Source organism: Rattus norvegicus, chromosome 14, assembly GCF_021556685.1.
Source record: "Rattus norvegicus strain SHRSP/BbbUtx chromosome 14, alternate assembly SHRSP_T2T, whole genome shotgun sequence".
Classification (NCBI taxonomy): domain Eukaryota; kingdom Metazoa; phylum Chordata; class Mammalia; order Rodentia; family Muridae; genus Rattus; species Rattus norvegicus.
The window spans coordinates 61,840,001-61,854,516 of NC_141547.1; the positions used below are offsets into that span (position 1 = coordinate 61,840,001).

Below are 14,516 nucleotides of genomic sequence, written 5' to 3' on the forward strand. Positions count from 1 at the left end.
TGATTCGGACTGAAGATACTATAAACCCAATGAGTTTATATAATTTACACAAACTGAGGAATTAACCAAAGTCTACTGGAGCATTAAAACAACAAAACCTTTATATATAAAAAGAAATGGGGAATGAAATAAAACATTTCAATAACCACTATGTGACAAAATCAGCAAGCACTCTCTGGGATCTAACAAAAGTTAATTATATGAATTATTTAGTCAGAGAGTAATTGCACTAAGAATTCAAATACAATTTTTATTCCTAGATACAATCTAATTCTGCCAAACCTAGATCATCAAGTAAGTATCAATCAGAGTACCTGACCCATCCCTTCTATAAATAAATACTCATTAGATTAGGTCAATGACAATAAAACATGCTGATACAACATCATGCACCCTTGTAGGAAATGTGGACAAGATCATGCAGTATATAGCCTGCTGAGCAATTACTAACTATATTCTAAATGTTATTCCTATACTCATATAGATAAGTATATACCAACAGATAAATAGGTATCACTTGTGTCAAGGAGACTTCTCTTTACAGTAAATGGAAACTATCACAGAAAACTTCAATACGGAAATCAAAAGACTGTAGGGAGCCCAGCCCCAGTGGACACACCTACATCATAGTTCCTGCATCTATGGTTCAAGGAACATCTTAGAAGAGGAGGCAGAAAGATGTTAAGAGGTAAAACATCAGGAAGCCTGCTGTGAAAATCTCTCATAGAAATGACTGCATAAACAAGGCCTAAAGAGTGGCAATATCAACAGCAAGCCTTATGGGCTCATTTTCTTAGACAAGGAACTGCAAGCAGCTGATGGCTGCTGATTGGGAGAATTAGCTCTTCTCAGGGGCTAAGCCTCCTAACTGGTTGTCTAATATAAAGAAATGTACACTGAAAATGTTCACACAAACAACAAATCAATTCAGCAGGTTGTACTTATATATCTGTGTATACATTTACATGTACACATGTGTATGTGTGTGTGTGTGTGTAAAACAATAATCAGGAAGGAGAGGCTATTAATTCCAGAGTAAGAAGAGGAGGTGTAAAAAGCTTGTGGGAGGTGATCTGGGAGGGCCTGGGTGGAAAGGGTAAAGTTATGTAAATGTATTTTAATTACAAATGTTATCTTTAAAATCCTAATTGTCAGCTGAGCCTGGTAACATTTTACACAAAACCACACATTATTTAACCTAGCTGCTATGCTAAGGTGAAGAATCCTATAAATACTAAGATCAAATTGCTTCTTCAGTATGAAAAAGATCCAATAGTTGTTACATGCAATCCTGACCTTTTTTAATGAATATGCCATCAGTCTATTGGAGAGAGTGATTACAAAATAGGTTTTCTGGAAAAGATCCAATAAAGTACGTAACAGCCATGGTGCCCAACTCTGAAGATCACGTGTACCCTAACCTAGACTACATGATGCACCCATTAGAGAAAACTGATTTTTCCCTCTCCCACTAGGTATCAGTTACAAATAGCTTCTTGTTTGGGATGACAGCTTTTTCTTCAGGTAGAGGGTAATTAACCCACAACTGAACAGATGATGTGCGGAGAGGGAGAGAGACCTTGGAGCACGCAGCCCTAAACAGAATGAATGTCTTTATGAACCTCTTCCCTCGGGGCTCAGGAGGAGGTGGAATCACTGTAAAAACCACAGGTACAGATGACTCCAAGGAAACACACACAGCAAAACTGATACACGTATGCACTCAGACTATGACGGCAGATTTAAGGCCCAGACAACTTCAAGACAAAATCCCAGCAAGTGGTAGAAGCAGTGAGCACAAAGCTCTTTTAAGGGTTTGGTTTTGATTGTTTTGCATACCCCAGTCCTCATGAATTTCCTAACTTGCACACCCATTGCATCTGTGTATACTTCTTTTCTGCTGAGGAAGAGGTAAGAATATTTTCTCCACACCAGATAAAAAAATGTATGACCACAAATGTACAAAAAAGGATAGAGGTTATCACATTTCAGCATCCTAACACTTTTTCTGGCCAAAAGATAATGCACATTTAAAAAACTAAAACAACCAGGTCAGACACCGAACAATGCAGTGAGTACAGAACAATTTAGTAAGCAAGCACACCCCTAAACCAGAGAGGCAGCCACTCCCTACCTCTGCTGTTGCACAACAGCGCTCAGGCTTTGGAAGCATATCAACCAATGAACTGAAGAACAGGCGCAAAACAGGGAAGAAATCTCGTCAATGGGGTCACAGAACTTAAAAGTAGTCCTATTTATCTGAATTCTTCATTTTTTTCCATCATCTTGAAATGGGATTAAAAAGAACTGAAGGTAAGCAACACCAGCGAGCTACTTCAAGGAAAACGTGGAAAAAGAAAACACTTACAACCCAAACTTCTATGAGCAGTAATTGAAATAAAGCACTGGGGGTTCTGAGAAGTCACTTAAGAAGAAGACAGTGCTAGACAGAGCAGATTAACTTAAACCGATCACATGCTGTGTACATCAGTATACATCCCGTGAGATAAATAAATGGCATAAAACCTGAACTGGGACTGATTGGGAAGGTGCTTGGTAACTAAAGGAAAACCACAGCAGGCTCACCATGTAATGTCTGCACCAAATCTGGCCCTCACCAGTTACATATTGAGCAGCTACTAGGAACTAAGTACAGGTATGTCCAACATCAATGAGCAAGAGACAGAAGCCCACGCCCTAATGGAACTTAAGCACAATCAGGGCAAATGGACAGAGTGCATTCATATTCATAACTTAAAACAGCAAAAATTGTAGAAAAATTTATCTGTCTGAAAATAACTTTTTGTTATTGATATTTGCTGTTTTGAGACGGGGTCTCATGAATCCCAGGATGGTCTCCAACTTATCAGGTAGTTGACAACCTTGGACTTGTGATCCACATGCTTCTTTCTACTACCTCCACTATCAGTTTTATTCAATACTCAGGAGTCAAACCTAGGGCCTTTGTATACTAAGCAAGCACTCTACCAACTAGGTGATATTCCCAGCCTTGAACATACATTTTAAGTAAACATGTAATTTATTTTTAAAGAATTTACTCATTTTCTATCTATAGGAGCAGAAGACAGTCCTTTGAAAAAGACACTCCATCAGAAGCTCAGTGAGAGAATGCTCGCTTAGTACCCAATCTCTGACCCTTGACTCCAACACAAAGGGTAACATGTCCACCTTTTTCAAACTTATTTTGAATCAGGTTTTATCTTAATGTTACTTTTAAAAGCAATTGTGCTAGAATTTAGCTTAGTGTAAGCACTGGTTCTGATGAGTTCAACAGATATAATCAAGGCAGTGTGCTGGATCTCCCTGGACCACCACGTTTAGTAAACACATTCCTAACAGAGCAACATGCCCCAGAGCTGATGTCAAAGACAGGCAGTAGATGCCAAAAGATGAAAATACGCCCCCCCCCATCATACATACTGTGTAGACACACTTCAAAACTACCTTTCTCCTTAATTTTTAAAGTCCCTTCTATTTTTCCTCTTTAAATTTTAAATGAAAAAAAAAATCTAACCATCTGCCAGCAGTCTGTGTCAATGAATGGGAATAGAGGAGCTTAACTAAGATCATCACCCTCAATTGCACTCAGAACCTGGCTTTTCAAGTTAGTGAAACTGTGTGTGTGTGTGTGTGTGTGTGTGTGTGTGTGTGTGTGTGTGTGTGTGTGTGTGTGTTGTATATTTAGCTAGAATGTATGAAACCCTGGGTTCATCTCCAGGAATCCCACTCCCCATAAAATAAAGCAATACAGAGATGGAACGGGACTGAGTTAAATCTTATTTACTGAATGCCACTTATGCAATAAGATACAGTGTCATTTTAATTACATTATGGTGAAAATGTAGATCTTGAATTTAAACACAAGGAATAAATTTGAACTGATATAAACAAAATAAGAAACTGACCTAGTTAAAGAGACAAAAACCATATGGTTTAGGATGTTTTTCAGTTGTAGAAGACATTAGAAAATTAACAGTATCTGAATAAAATAGATCAATTTTAATTTCCTCTTAATTTCGATTACAATTCTTACTTCTAGAAATACTCAATGTAGTGTTTAGAGAAAAATCTGATCCTGGCATTTTATCTTCAAATGGTTCAAAGATAAAAAATCATCTTTGTGTGTCCATCATTTGTATGTGTAGACAGATATACAGGAATAATATAAATGTGGTTAATGGTCTCGCTTGAGGTATCCGGGTATCTATTCCAGAAACTGGTATAACACAAGGCCTGGCCTGGGGAAATAATCATCTGTTCATCAAGACCTTGGCTTGACTCTGCTGACTGCATAACTTGGTGGTGAAAACTATCAAAAATCATTCAGGGAGACGGTATACAACAGGCCTGTGGCCAGTTTCTTGGCACAGCTTTTATACTATTAGCTCAATTATGCAGTAATGTCTGTAGATTAAGAACTTGTTAATACCCAGGTAAAAGATGCACACAGAGAAGCAAACTGACCTGACATAAACTGTTAGGAGTTTAAATATGGGTAATTCTTTGAAAGACAACTTGGTGATAATAGTTATTATTTGGCCAAAAGAAAGATAATGCTGGCATATACTACGTACATGAACCTTCAAGACATAAAAGTTAACAGGAATATTGAGATCTTAGAGTAACAAAATTCAGAGAAAACAAAATTGTGATTGTAAGGAGCACATGTGCCTGTGGTCAGAAGGTGCTTTATAAATGTTTGATATTTCTTGAATACAACAGCTTCTATAAAATAGATTTTATGACAATTAAACACTAAATTCTTTCCAACCCTATTATCATGCTGTAAGAAATGCAAAACCAGGTGTCAAATGAAAGACAAGGAGCATGGTCTCATCTGCACAACTGATAATTCATCATTGCAAATAAAATATAGAGGTGGCTGTTTACTGTTTTCTGTGGTGGTCTAAATAAGAATGCCTCCACAGGCTCAGATATTTGAATGCTTCTGTCAGCAGGGAGTAGCATTATTTGAAAGGATTAGAAGAATTAGGAGGTGGGACCTTGCTGGAATAGGTGTGGCCTTGTTGGAGGAAGTGTGTCACTGGGGGTGGCCTGTGAGGTTTCCAAAGCCCATGGATTAGGATGTAGCTCTCAGCTACTACATCAGTGCCATGTGTGCTGCCATGCTCCCCACCTGGATGTCAATGACTAACCCTCTGAAACTCTAAGCCAGGCCCCAACTATTTCTTTTATAAGGTTGCTTTGGTCATGGTATCTCTTCACAGCAACGGAACACTGATTAAAACACTTTCAAAAGCCAGAATTTCATTCTAAAGAAATGAGAAAACAGAGCAATTAGAAATCTGGCCTAACTCTACAGAGCTAAGAAGTTGTAGGCAGGGGACATGGTTCACATCTGACTTCCACACCTTCATCAACACTCCCCAAAGTTGATATTATTTTTAACTCACAAGGCAGAACTTTCCTCTACATTTTTCCTAAAGATGTATTTTTAATTCAAGTGTATGAGTGTTTATATGTGTGCATGTATGTGCACCATGTGTACCTGGTACCCAAAGAGGCCAAAAAAGCATCAAATCCCCTGAAGCTGGAGCTATAGGCAGTTGTGAGCCACCCAATGTGGGTGCTGGAAACCCAGTGCGTTCTGTAAGAGCAGCAAGCATTCCTAACCATGAGCCATCTCTCTAGCCCAGCCATCCCCTAACTTCTAATCACACACTGATCGTGCAAAGACAATGAGAAAACACCATAAAAAACCTTTAAGGACACTATATTCTTAATATTGCCTTAAGATGCCCTTTTCTTCCTTGTGATAATTCTCATTTGCTTGTCCCATTATAACAGTCATATCTTATTTAATCTTTCTGGGGAAAGCTCTTCAATAAAGTATTTATCAGTGAATGAAAATTACATTCTAATGATCAAATATACTACAGTAATCAAACTGGAAAATATGAAGACTGGCATATGATTAAATAAGCCAGGAAAAAAAAATGACTGTGGTAATGGCTCTAAGGGTTAGTTAAATACAGACTGTATTTAACAACTCTAAGTAGCCTAGAAACAGTTTCTGCAATGAGCCAGAGTTATACAATGGCATTTTAGGCTATCCTTTTACATGGCAGACATGCACATGGATAGCACTATAAGACACATTAAACATTGACTGAAATAAATATAATGTCAAAACATCTAAAGTGGACCAAATCGTTCCCTTGGTTTGGTTCTGGTATAGCTGAGGAAGCCTCAGCCCATTTGTGTCCTCCCTATTCAAACACAGACCAGATATACATTAAGGGCTCAGAGGAGGTCAGTTTCTCAGTTTCCTCTTTCTGTACAGTGTATGTGGCAAAAGACAGATCAAGACAGACTGTGGTAAAAGAAGTACCAAGAGGCTAACAAGCTCCTTATTCTGAAGGAGGTATCTTGTCCTGGGTCAATCTTCTAGGATTTAAGATTTATGGTATTTTCCTAGCATCCTCACTGACTCTAGTTAGTCTACTCACTTCTCGTTTGACCTGCCTGGTTCTGAGACACAAAAGTTGATTTCAGACAATGTTCATAGTATTAATCTGCAGGAAGAATACAGAGCAGTCTTTTGTTTAAACTACAAGTAATGGGGGAAGGAGTGGACTGGAGAGTACAAAATATTAAGGTAAAGGAGTCAGAGACACTGGAGCCAAGAGAGCAGCAACAAAAAAAAAAAAAAAAGGAAGGAAAGACTGTTTAGGGAGTATCAGAGCCACTGAGTCAAAGGAAGCAAAAGAGTGATGGAGAATCCAGTAGCTATAAAAGGGCAATTATCCATCTCCTAACAAACCAAATCTGGTCAACCCCAAATATGGGAATGTTTTAGTTGGATACAGCTTTTCTTCTGCGGGATGTGAAAAAGATCACAATCAGTTTCCCTATAAATAATCTCTTTTCATTTCAAGAAGATGCTCCAATTATTAAGCGAGCTACTTTCAAGCTCTGCTCTAATAAAGCCCCCATTTTCCCAGTGCTTTTCAGTTACTCTCTAACTTCAGCCTCCACATCTGTGTAATGGGAATGCTGAGTCCAGGTAAAGCACTTATTTAGCAAGCAGCACACCACTGTCTGACAATACAGTAAATACTGAAGCCTTTCTAGCCTTAGAGCAGTAGTTCTTAGCCGTCCTAATGCAAGGACCCTTTATTACAGTTCTCATTATGGTGACACCCCCCCCAACCATAAAATTATTTTCTCTGCTACTTCATACCTGCAATTTTGCTACTGTTATAAATCATCGCTGTAAATATCTGTGTCTTCTGATGGCCTTAGGCGAGTGACTCGTATGAAAAGGTTGTTCAAGCCCCAGGTTGAGAACTGCTCCTTTAGACCCACCAGTATCCAACTCACAATAATGCATTTGTAGAGACAAAGATTGTTTAAAAAACAAAACAACCCTTTTGAATATTTTATCATTCTATTTGTAAATCAAACATCAAGCAAATAAGAGTATAGATTTATCCCATGACAAGATAGGTGTTTATCTTAAAAACGTAAGCTTCATTTAAGAAAAGTATTTATTTTCTAGACATTTACTCACCAGAAACAGGACTACAGGAATGACTAGAAGATCTGTTAATGGGATATATAGAATCCATTTGGGAAACCAGGCTAGGATTAAAACTTGCTTATTGAAGAGGGAGCTAATGAAAATGTGAAAGGTGAATGACCGCTTTCTGTGGCTCCACTGGCCCCATCTTACCTTGTTATGGATGTGCATAGATGTTGTCTGTCTCTATCATGTCAACTAACCCTGGCTAGAATTCTCAACCACAGGTTTCCCTACAGGAATGTCAACATAAAAGTCTTAATAAAGGGGTTGGGGATTTAGCTCAGTGGTAGAGTGCTTGCCTAGGAAGTGCAAGGCCCTGGGTTCGGTCCCCAGCTCCGAAAAAAAAGAACCCCCCCCCAAAAAAAGTCTTAATAAAGCTGAATTAATATTGAGTTAACCCAGTTGCTCAGCTGCTATCATCACCTTTGCCACCATTACTGTGATAGGCAAAACACAAAAGCCCTCAAAGGAAATACTTTTTCAGGGTCATCTTGTCTTTCTGTCCCAGGATTTCCTCCTAACCCGTTTTTTCAATGTTGCATGCTCACCGTCACAACTTTAAAGATCCACATTAACTAACACAAGAGATGGTAAGGCACCTGAAGTTGCACAGTCTCCCCACAATGGGCTATCGAAAGCTCATGGCACTTGAGCCCTGTGTACGAGCTTGACTTCATTACTAATGAAAACGGTGCTTCCTCGTTTTAACTAACTACAAGTTTGGGCACTGTGAAGACCATCTTCCTGCTCATCTATCTATGTCGCAGCAGTTCTGTGGTGCACAGAAAGGTGGTGTCAATGAATTTTTCAAAAAGGTCAATTTTCCTCGTTCCCTTATTTTCTTCCCAGGAACTGACCTGACCCAACAAACTCCATTTTCTCAACTGGGCTCATACTTGAGATGAGTTATAAAGTACTTTTTCTGGAGCTATCCACATCCCACAGGAGCCTGTATATGCAGCCCAATGAAACCACGGCCTGTATCATCAGTGTTTCCATTCGACCTGTTGGTCCTTGGCTTATACCTTTATCTTTCCAGTGAAAACACTTTACTTCATGTTGGAAAGGACAATTCTAAATGTGATAAAACATTAGTAAGCTCAGTGCTGCCCCCAGATTCCTTCACTGCAATATACAAAATAAACTCAGGAATAACCACAGCACAAAAAACTAGATTCCAAAATCTCAAATAATGACATAAATCTTATACCATGCAAGTAAAACTTTATGAACATAAAAACCATAAAGACCCTTAAGGGATAAGTAGGTATTACAGAGTCTAAACTTACCACTCCTAGTAAACATAAGTAATTACAAGACTACATACTATGAACACATGTATGATTAACTGCATACTTACATTCATGAACTCACATTATTTTTTAAAATCATTCGTTTTCCTCGAAATGATTTTTTTTTCTTCCATAAACGGTAGTACTGTTCTACAGACAGTCCAAAGAATCATTGTTTGGGAACATTAATGCCCTAAATGAAGAACTTAACACACTGTTTAATGACAGCTTTGCAGAGAATTAGTCTATGATAGTAGCTTTAGGATAATTATAGACTAATACATAACTAAGATTACTTATGTGCCCAGCATGGTGCTTGTGCAGGAGAGCTGGTCTCAACCACTGCCACACACACATCCCCACACCATACACATACACACAGGTCTCCATAGTTGATGGCTTCTGGCAGGAACACAGGTGGAGAAAGACTCGTCTTCCCTTGCAGGGGGTAGGGGGATCCACTAGGAGTTTGACCATGCTCCATTGAATATATGGACAACACCAAACGGAATTTTTCCCCCTTTTCTCTTAAGGGGGAGGGGTTATAGGGGAAGGGGTACACATGGGAGGGAGGCCTGGTTAAAGAGTATGATCAGAGTACAAGATGTGAAATTCCCAAATAACCAATTAAAAAAGAGAGAAAAGGCTAGAAGAAAAGATTAGTTATATTAGTTATCTCTAAGCTATTTGATGAAAGAAATTATAGCTTTTACAATCATCTAAGGAGAGCATCTACCCTGTCCCCCACAAACTTCTGTCAGAAGAGGGGGGAAAAAAACCAGTTAGTCAAAAACTTGTGATTCTAACAGCAAAATCCCCACTATATATCCATAAACATACCTGTGATCTAAATATTAAAGTATCTTAAAGTATAAAAATATAGTTAAGTGTTGATTATGCCCATGACCATTGGGTCACTGAGAGATTTCTGAAAGCATACCTTTTAATCCACGCCATGGTACTTCAAGAACATGTTAAGGTAAGTCACAGCTTGGAACACTTCGAAGCACCTCAAAACACCTCAGTCAGTGTATCTGTATCATTCTCCTTTGCTTTTGAGATCATAATGGTTCCGAAGAACTATAATGCATCCATTTGAATTGATAGTCTCATAAGTTCAATAACTTAAAAACAAAAACAAAAAAATAAGGACTTAAGTGTTTGTCTATTAAGGTTCTAGTGCACTGTGTTAACTGCTGCTATGACTTAGAAAAGGAAGGAGCCACTGCAGCTACAATGTAACACCATCAGCACTTATTTTATACAGATGTTTCTCTAACAGCCCCACAAATTTGAGTCTTAATTGCTTCCTCTACCTATTTTCCTATTCATCTCTTCATCTGAGTCATCAATATTCTCTGTGAAACTCTTTATAATCAACCACTGAGCACAATTTAGTGTTGGCCACACACAATCCTAGGGAATGCTCTTGAACATTAATAAAACTCAAGAGAGGATCATGGGAGCACTGATCCACAGCTTGGCTATCATAAGCACAAGGAAAACAACCCAGAGTGTGTGCCTGGACTCTGAAGGGAAAAGAGCTGTCTCGGAGACTGTATCCTCAACCTGTGTCCTAATAGTACTTTGGGGAAGACAAGTGTCAGAACAGACTGAACGAGCAAGCCAGGTGAACAGAAATTGTCTGCTTGCTTATGTGTGTTAAGGTGGGGCTTGTGTAGAAGTAAGCCTGTATGGAGGTAGGGTTTGGTCACATTTGTTATGCACTGTAAAATAAGGGAAAATCTACTCCTCAGAATGGCTTTAGTGTTGCTCTGTGAGCTCCCTGGCAGACACCTGGCCTTTCTCTTCACTCTGACCCATGTTTAAAATATTTCATAATTAAGATATAGTAATAAATTCACATACTGCATATTTTTATCTACTAAGAATTCACTATCTTTGCTGTAAATCTAATACAAAAAGAATACTGCAACTTGTATTGTACAAAACAATACTGATAGCTTATCAATGAATATATAATTTACTGTCACAAAGCAATTTAAGTTATTTTAGGATGATTGGTCAGGAAACTTTTAATGAAGCTAGACCATAAAGCAAGTTTCTAAAGAGAGTGAATGAGAAAGGCTGTTAGGACTCTGGGCTTATGAAGGTCTGGTGAAGGGTGGAGCAGGGCTAAGTCTATGCTAAGGTGAAAGTGAAACTAGTCCTATTTGACAATATTCCAAGTCCTGTGTGAGATAATGACACATCTCTAAAATTTAGATTTTTGTAGAGACACAGATTATAATGTAGATTATTCTACAGAAAACTGATAATGCACAACATATAAGAACTTGACCAGGGTAAAGGGAACTAATGAAAAACAGAACCAAAAGACCCGGTCCAATGAAATTCCTGTCTGCAGACTTAGCATCTTTTCAAACTAATGATTGTGCCATATTAGTGGCCCCCAGGCCCTCCCCACTCCTGCTCAAAACAAGCTAGTAGTAGGTATTTATGTGTACATGTGTCTGTCCCCTCCTGGAAGAATGTTACATGGTTTCCTACACTAATGCTTCTGCAAATAAATGCATCCTACATATAGGATACCAAGTGAATGCTCTTGAAACAGTTCCACTGGGAGTAGGGGAATGAGCCACTGGGAAGTCAGCAAAACTACAAGTACATGAGAAAACAAAGAATAAAAAAATCACAGGTCTACTGGACTTACTCACTGCCTCATTCTGTTAGAAGAGCCCTGTTTTAAAGGAGGCAGCACCTGTACTCAAATGACTAGCCTAGAGAAAACACATGTAGTAAAACAAAACCAAAGAACTAGAAATTATAATGAATTTTACAGGTAGAATTTCAGAATGTCCCTAATATATTGCAACGCTGTTGGGCAATCCTGTAGAGAGAGCAGCTCTAGAGCTGGTTGGTGTGTGTTCAGTACAATGTTAAACACTTCAAGGCATCCATCCCACTCCATCCTGACCCCTTCTTTGACAAATAAGAGACTAGGACCCCGAGAGAGGTAGATGAGCTGCCTACAGTGATCCAATTTTATGAAAATACTTCTCGATCCCAGAGGATGAACTGGTGAGGTCACAGTTCAACATAAAGTCAATAAATACTACGGCTTGAGATCACTTAAGAATTATGTACCTAACCCACTATCCTACTGTGTACTCAGCTGGTTTAAGTTTAAACTGAATTTTAGGAGAAAATTAGTATAGCTGGACATGGTGGCACATGCCTTTTATCCCAGCACTCAGGAGGTACAGCCAGGGTGATCTCTGAATTCAAGGCCAGCCTGGCTGACAAAGTGAGTTCCAGTACAGCCAGGACTAAATAGAGAAATTCTGTCTGGGGGGTGGAGAGAACACCTTACTATAACCTTGATAACCTCAGCTATCTTTCATCAGAAATTATGTACTCTTCTATGCCCCTGACCCAGATAAGTGTGTATGGTGTGTGGTGTGGTGTGATGTAGGGTGTGTGTGTGTGTGTGTGTGTGTGTGTGTGTGTGTGTGTGTGTGTGTTGTGGTAATCATTTGCTGAAAGCAGCCAACACATTGGAAACAACTTTAAGTAACAAATACTGGTCATCCATGTTGTAAGCGACTTCTGGATGTGACTTGAAAATGTTCACAGGTGCTTCATTTTTCTAAGTGCTTCCTGGTTAGTTGGGGATCAGTAAAGTTTCTTCCCTTATAAAGCTCTATTCAATATTTCTATAAAGAATCCCTCATTCATGCTTTCTGTAATTCTGAGTCGTTCAGGGCAAAGCACTTTGTGAAGGACAGCAATGAGGACACAAGGACATAAACATAGGGACAGACAGACACAGGAAACAAGATTCTAGGTAGATGAGTAAACACACACTGATGGACAGAAGATACTGGGACTGAAGTGGAGAATTCACACTCGGGCTCATTTTTTTTAGATCAACTAGTCCAAGAGTAAGTATTGGGTTTTCAACCCATAATGCATCATCAACACATTTTGGTGTTCTCTGATGCTATCTTTAATCTGTTAGCCCATACAGGTGCTGAATCTTAGAAAAGACTAAAGTAGTAGGACAGTCATTGATCTAATTCCCAAATAAAAACCTATCCAAGCACTACTATAGTAATTTTTCTCCTAGAAATAACTAGAAGAAACCAAACCAAACAAATACATTTATTTCTCAACATGGCTGAAATGGTAATAATGTGATTATATAATTGCTTCTCATGTGAAACTTGATCAGTTTTATATTTAAAATCATATAAATAGCTTGGTATATTATGATATACCAAGAGTCTGTATGCATATTTAATAAGTCAGTAGAATGACAGCAATTATATTTAATGACACCAGAAACTTGGTACCTACAATTGAAACCCAATTTTCTCATGAAGTGATACACTTGATCTTTTATCATTGCTTTAAACTATGTGGTTTGGGGCTAGAAAGCTGGTTCAATGGTTAAGAACACTTGTTGCTTTTGTAACAAGAGGATCTGGGCCTGACTCCCAGAACCCGAATGGCAGCTCACAATCATAACTCCAGTCCCAGGAGAACTAATGCCTGCTTCTGATCTCCACAGGTACCAGGCACACACATGGTACACATACATAAATATGGGCAAGACATTCATACATATAAAATAATAAAATGAATGTGAAAAAGTCTAAATAATGTAGCTTTGGCTAAATTTTAGCTGTTAAATCAAAAGTAACCATGAACCCCCTCCCCCAAAAAATGACCCTGAAAGGCAGATGCAGAGACATTTCCTCGGCTTATCTAATGGTCAAATTCTATCCTGGCAAGGAAAATCGATGTGGAAGGTGACACTATGCTCTTAGGTTACAGAGATGACAAAGTGGGGACAAACAGCCTCAGATAGTGAAGACACTAAAAGAAGACCACATGCATAGCAAAAAAACCTCACAAATTCAGTTCAGGAAACTCAATTTCTAGGCAATTCAAGATCTGAACAGAAACTCTGTTTATTCCAAACCACTGGCAGGATAAAAAAATAAAATAAAATAAAAAATAAAAGAACTATGCCAATGTTTTGTAATAAATTGGACAACACAAGCAAGAAACCCAAGACACTCTATGCTGTCTTCCTAACAGCTGAAAAAGTCTTGCAGAACTGTTGCAGTCAAGAGTTTAAAATCTACTAAAACAAGAAAATGAAAACATTTCAAAGTATCTTCCCCAGAGCAGCCTGGTAATGCACACCTTTAATCCAAGCAGTCAGGAGGCATAGGCAGAAGCAGGCAGATCTCTAAATTCCAGGCCAACGAAAGCGACACAGACTGTCTCAAAAAACAAAATACTTAACAAAAAACAGCATATCTTAGGCAAAACTTACTATAAAAGCCTCAGGTCCAAAATAGCAGACAGTAACAAGAATAATCATAAAAAAATTCTCACCCTTAGTTATAACAACTTTAGTTGTAACATTAATAACTATGAAAGAGCCTATGCAAATGTCTTTGTGATATTTCACTTCATCAGAAGACACAGAAATACATTTCCATGCCAGTTTTTAAATCCTTTTGGTTTTATTCTCATAAATCTGTTGTTAAACACTAATAAATACCAAGTGATAATGTAGCACAGCACAGTATTCTGCACACGATGTCAGCTAACATGCTGAGTATGTGCGACACGCTCTAAATACAGTGGGCACACAAGTGTCTGTTGAATGTGAGTGAAAA

General features: G+C 38.5%; 1 protein-coding gene across 11 annotated transcripts in view; it reads right to left on the reverse strand.

Moving 5' to 3' along the window:
• Window positions 1-14,516, reverse strand: part of Rbpj (recombination signal binding protein for immunoglobulin kappa J region) — a 184,696-nt gene that overhangs the window by 28,225 nt on the left and 141,955 nt on the right. For 5 of the 11 annotated variants that reach the window (XM_087584284.1, XM_087584285.1, XM_087584283.1 and 2 more), the window contains exon 2: window positions 9,800-9,983. In XM_087584284.1, coding sequence (XP_087440410.1) covers window positions 9,800-9,816 — 17 coding nt within the window. In that variant the 5' untranslated portion in view covers window positions 9,817-9,983. 11 annotated transcript variants of the gene reach the window in all.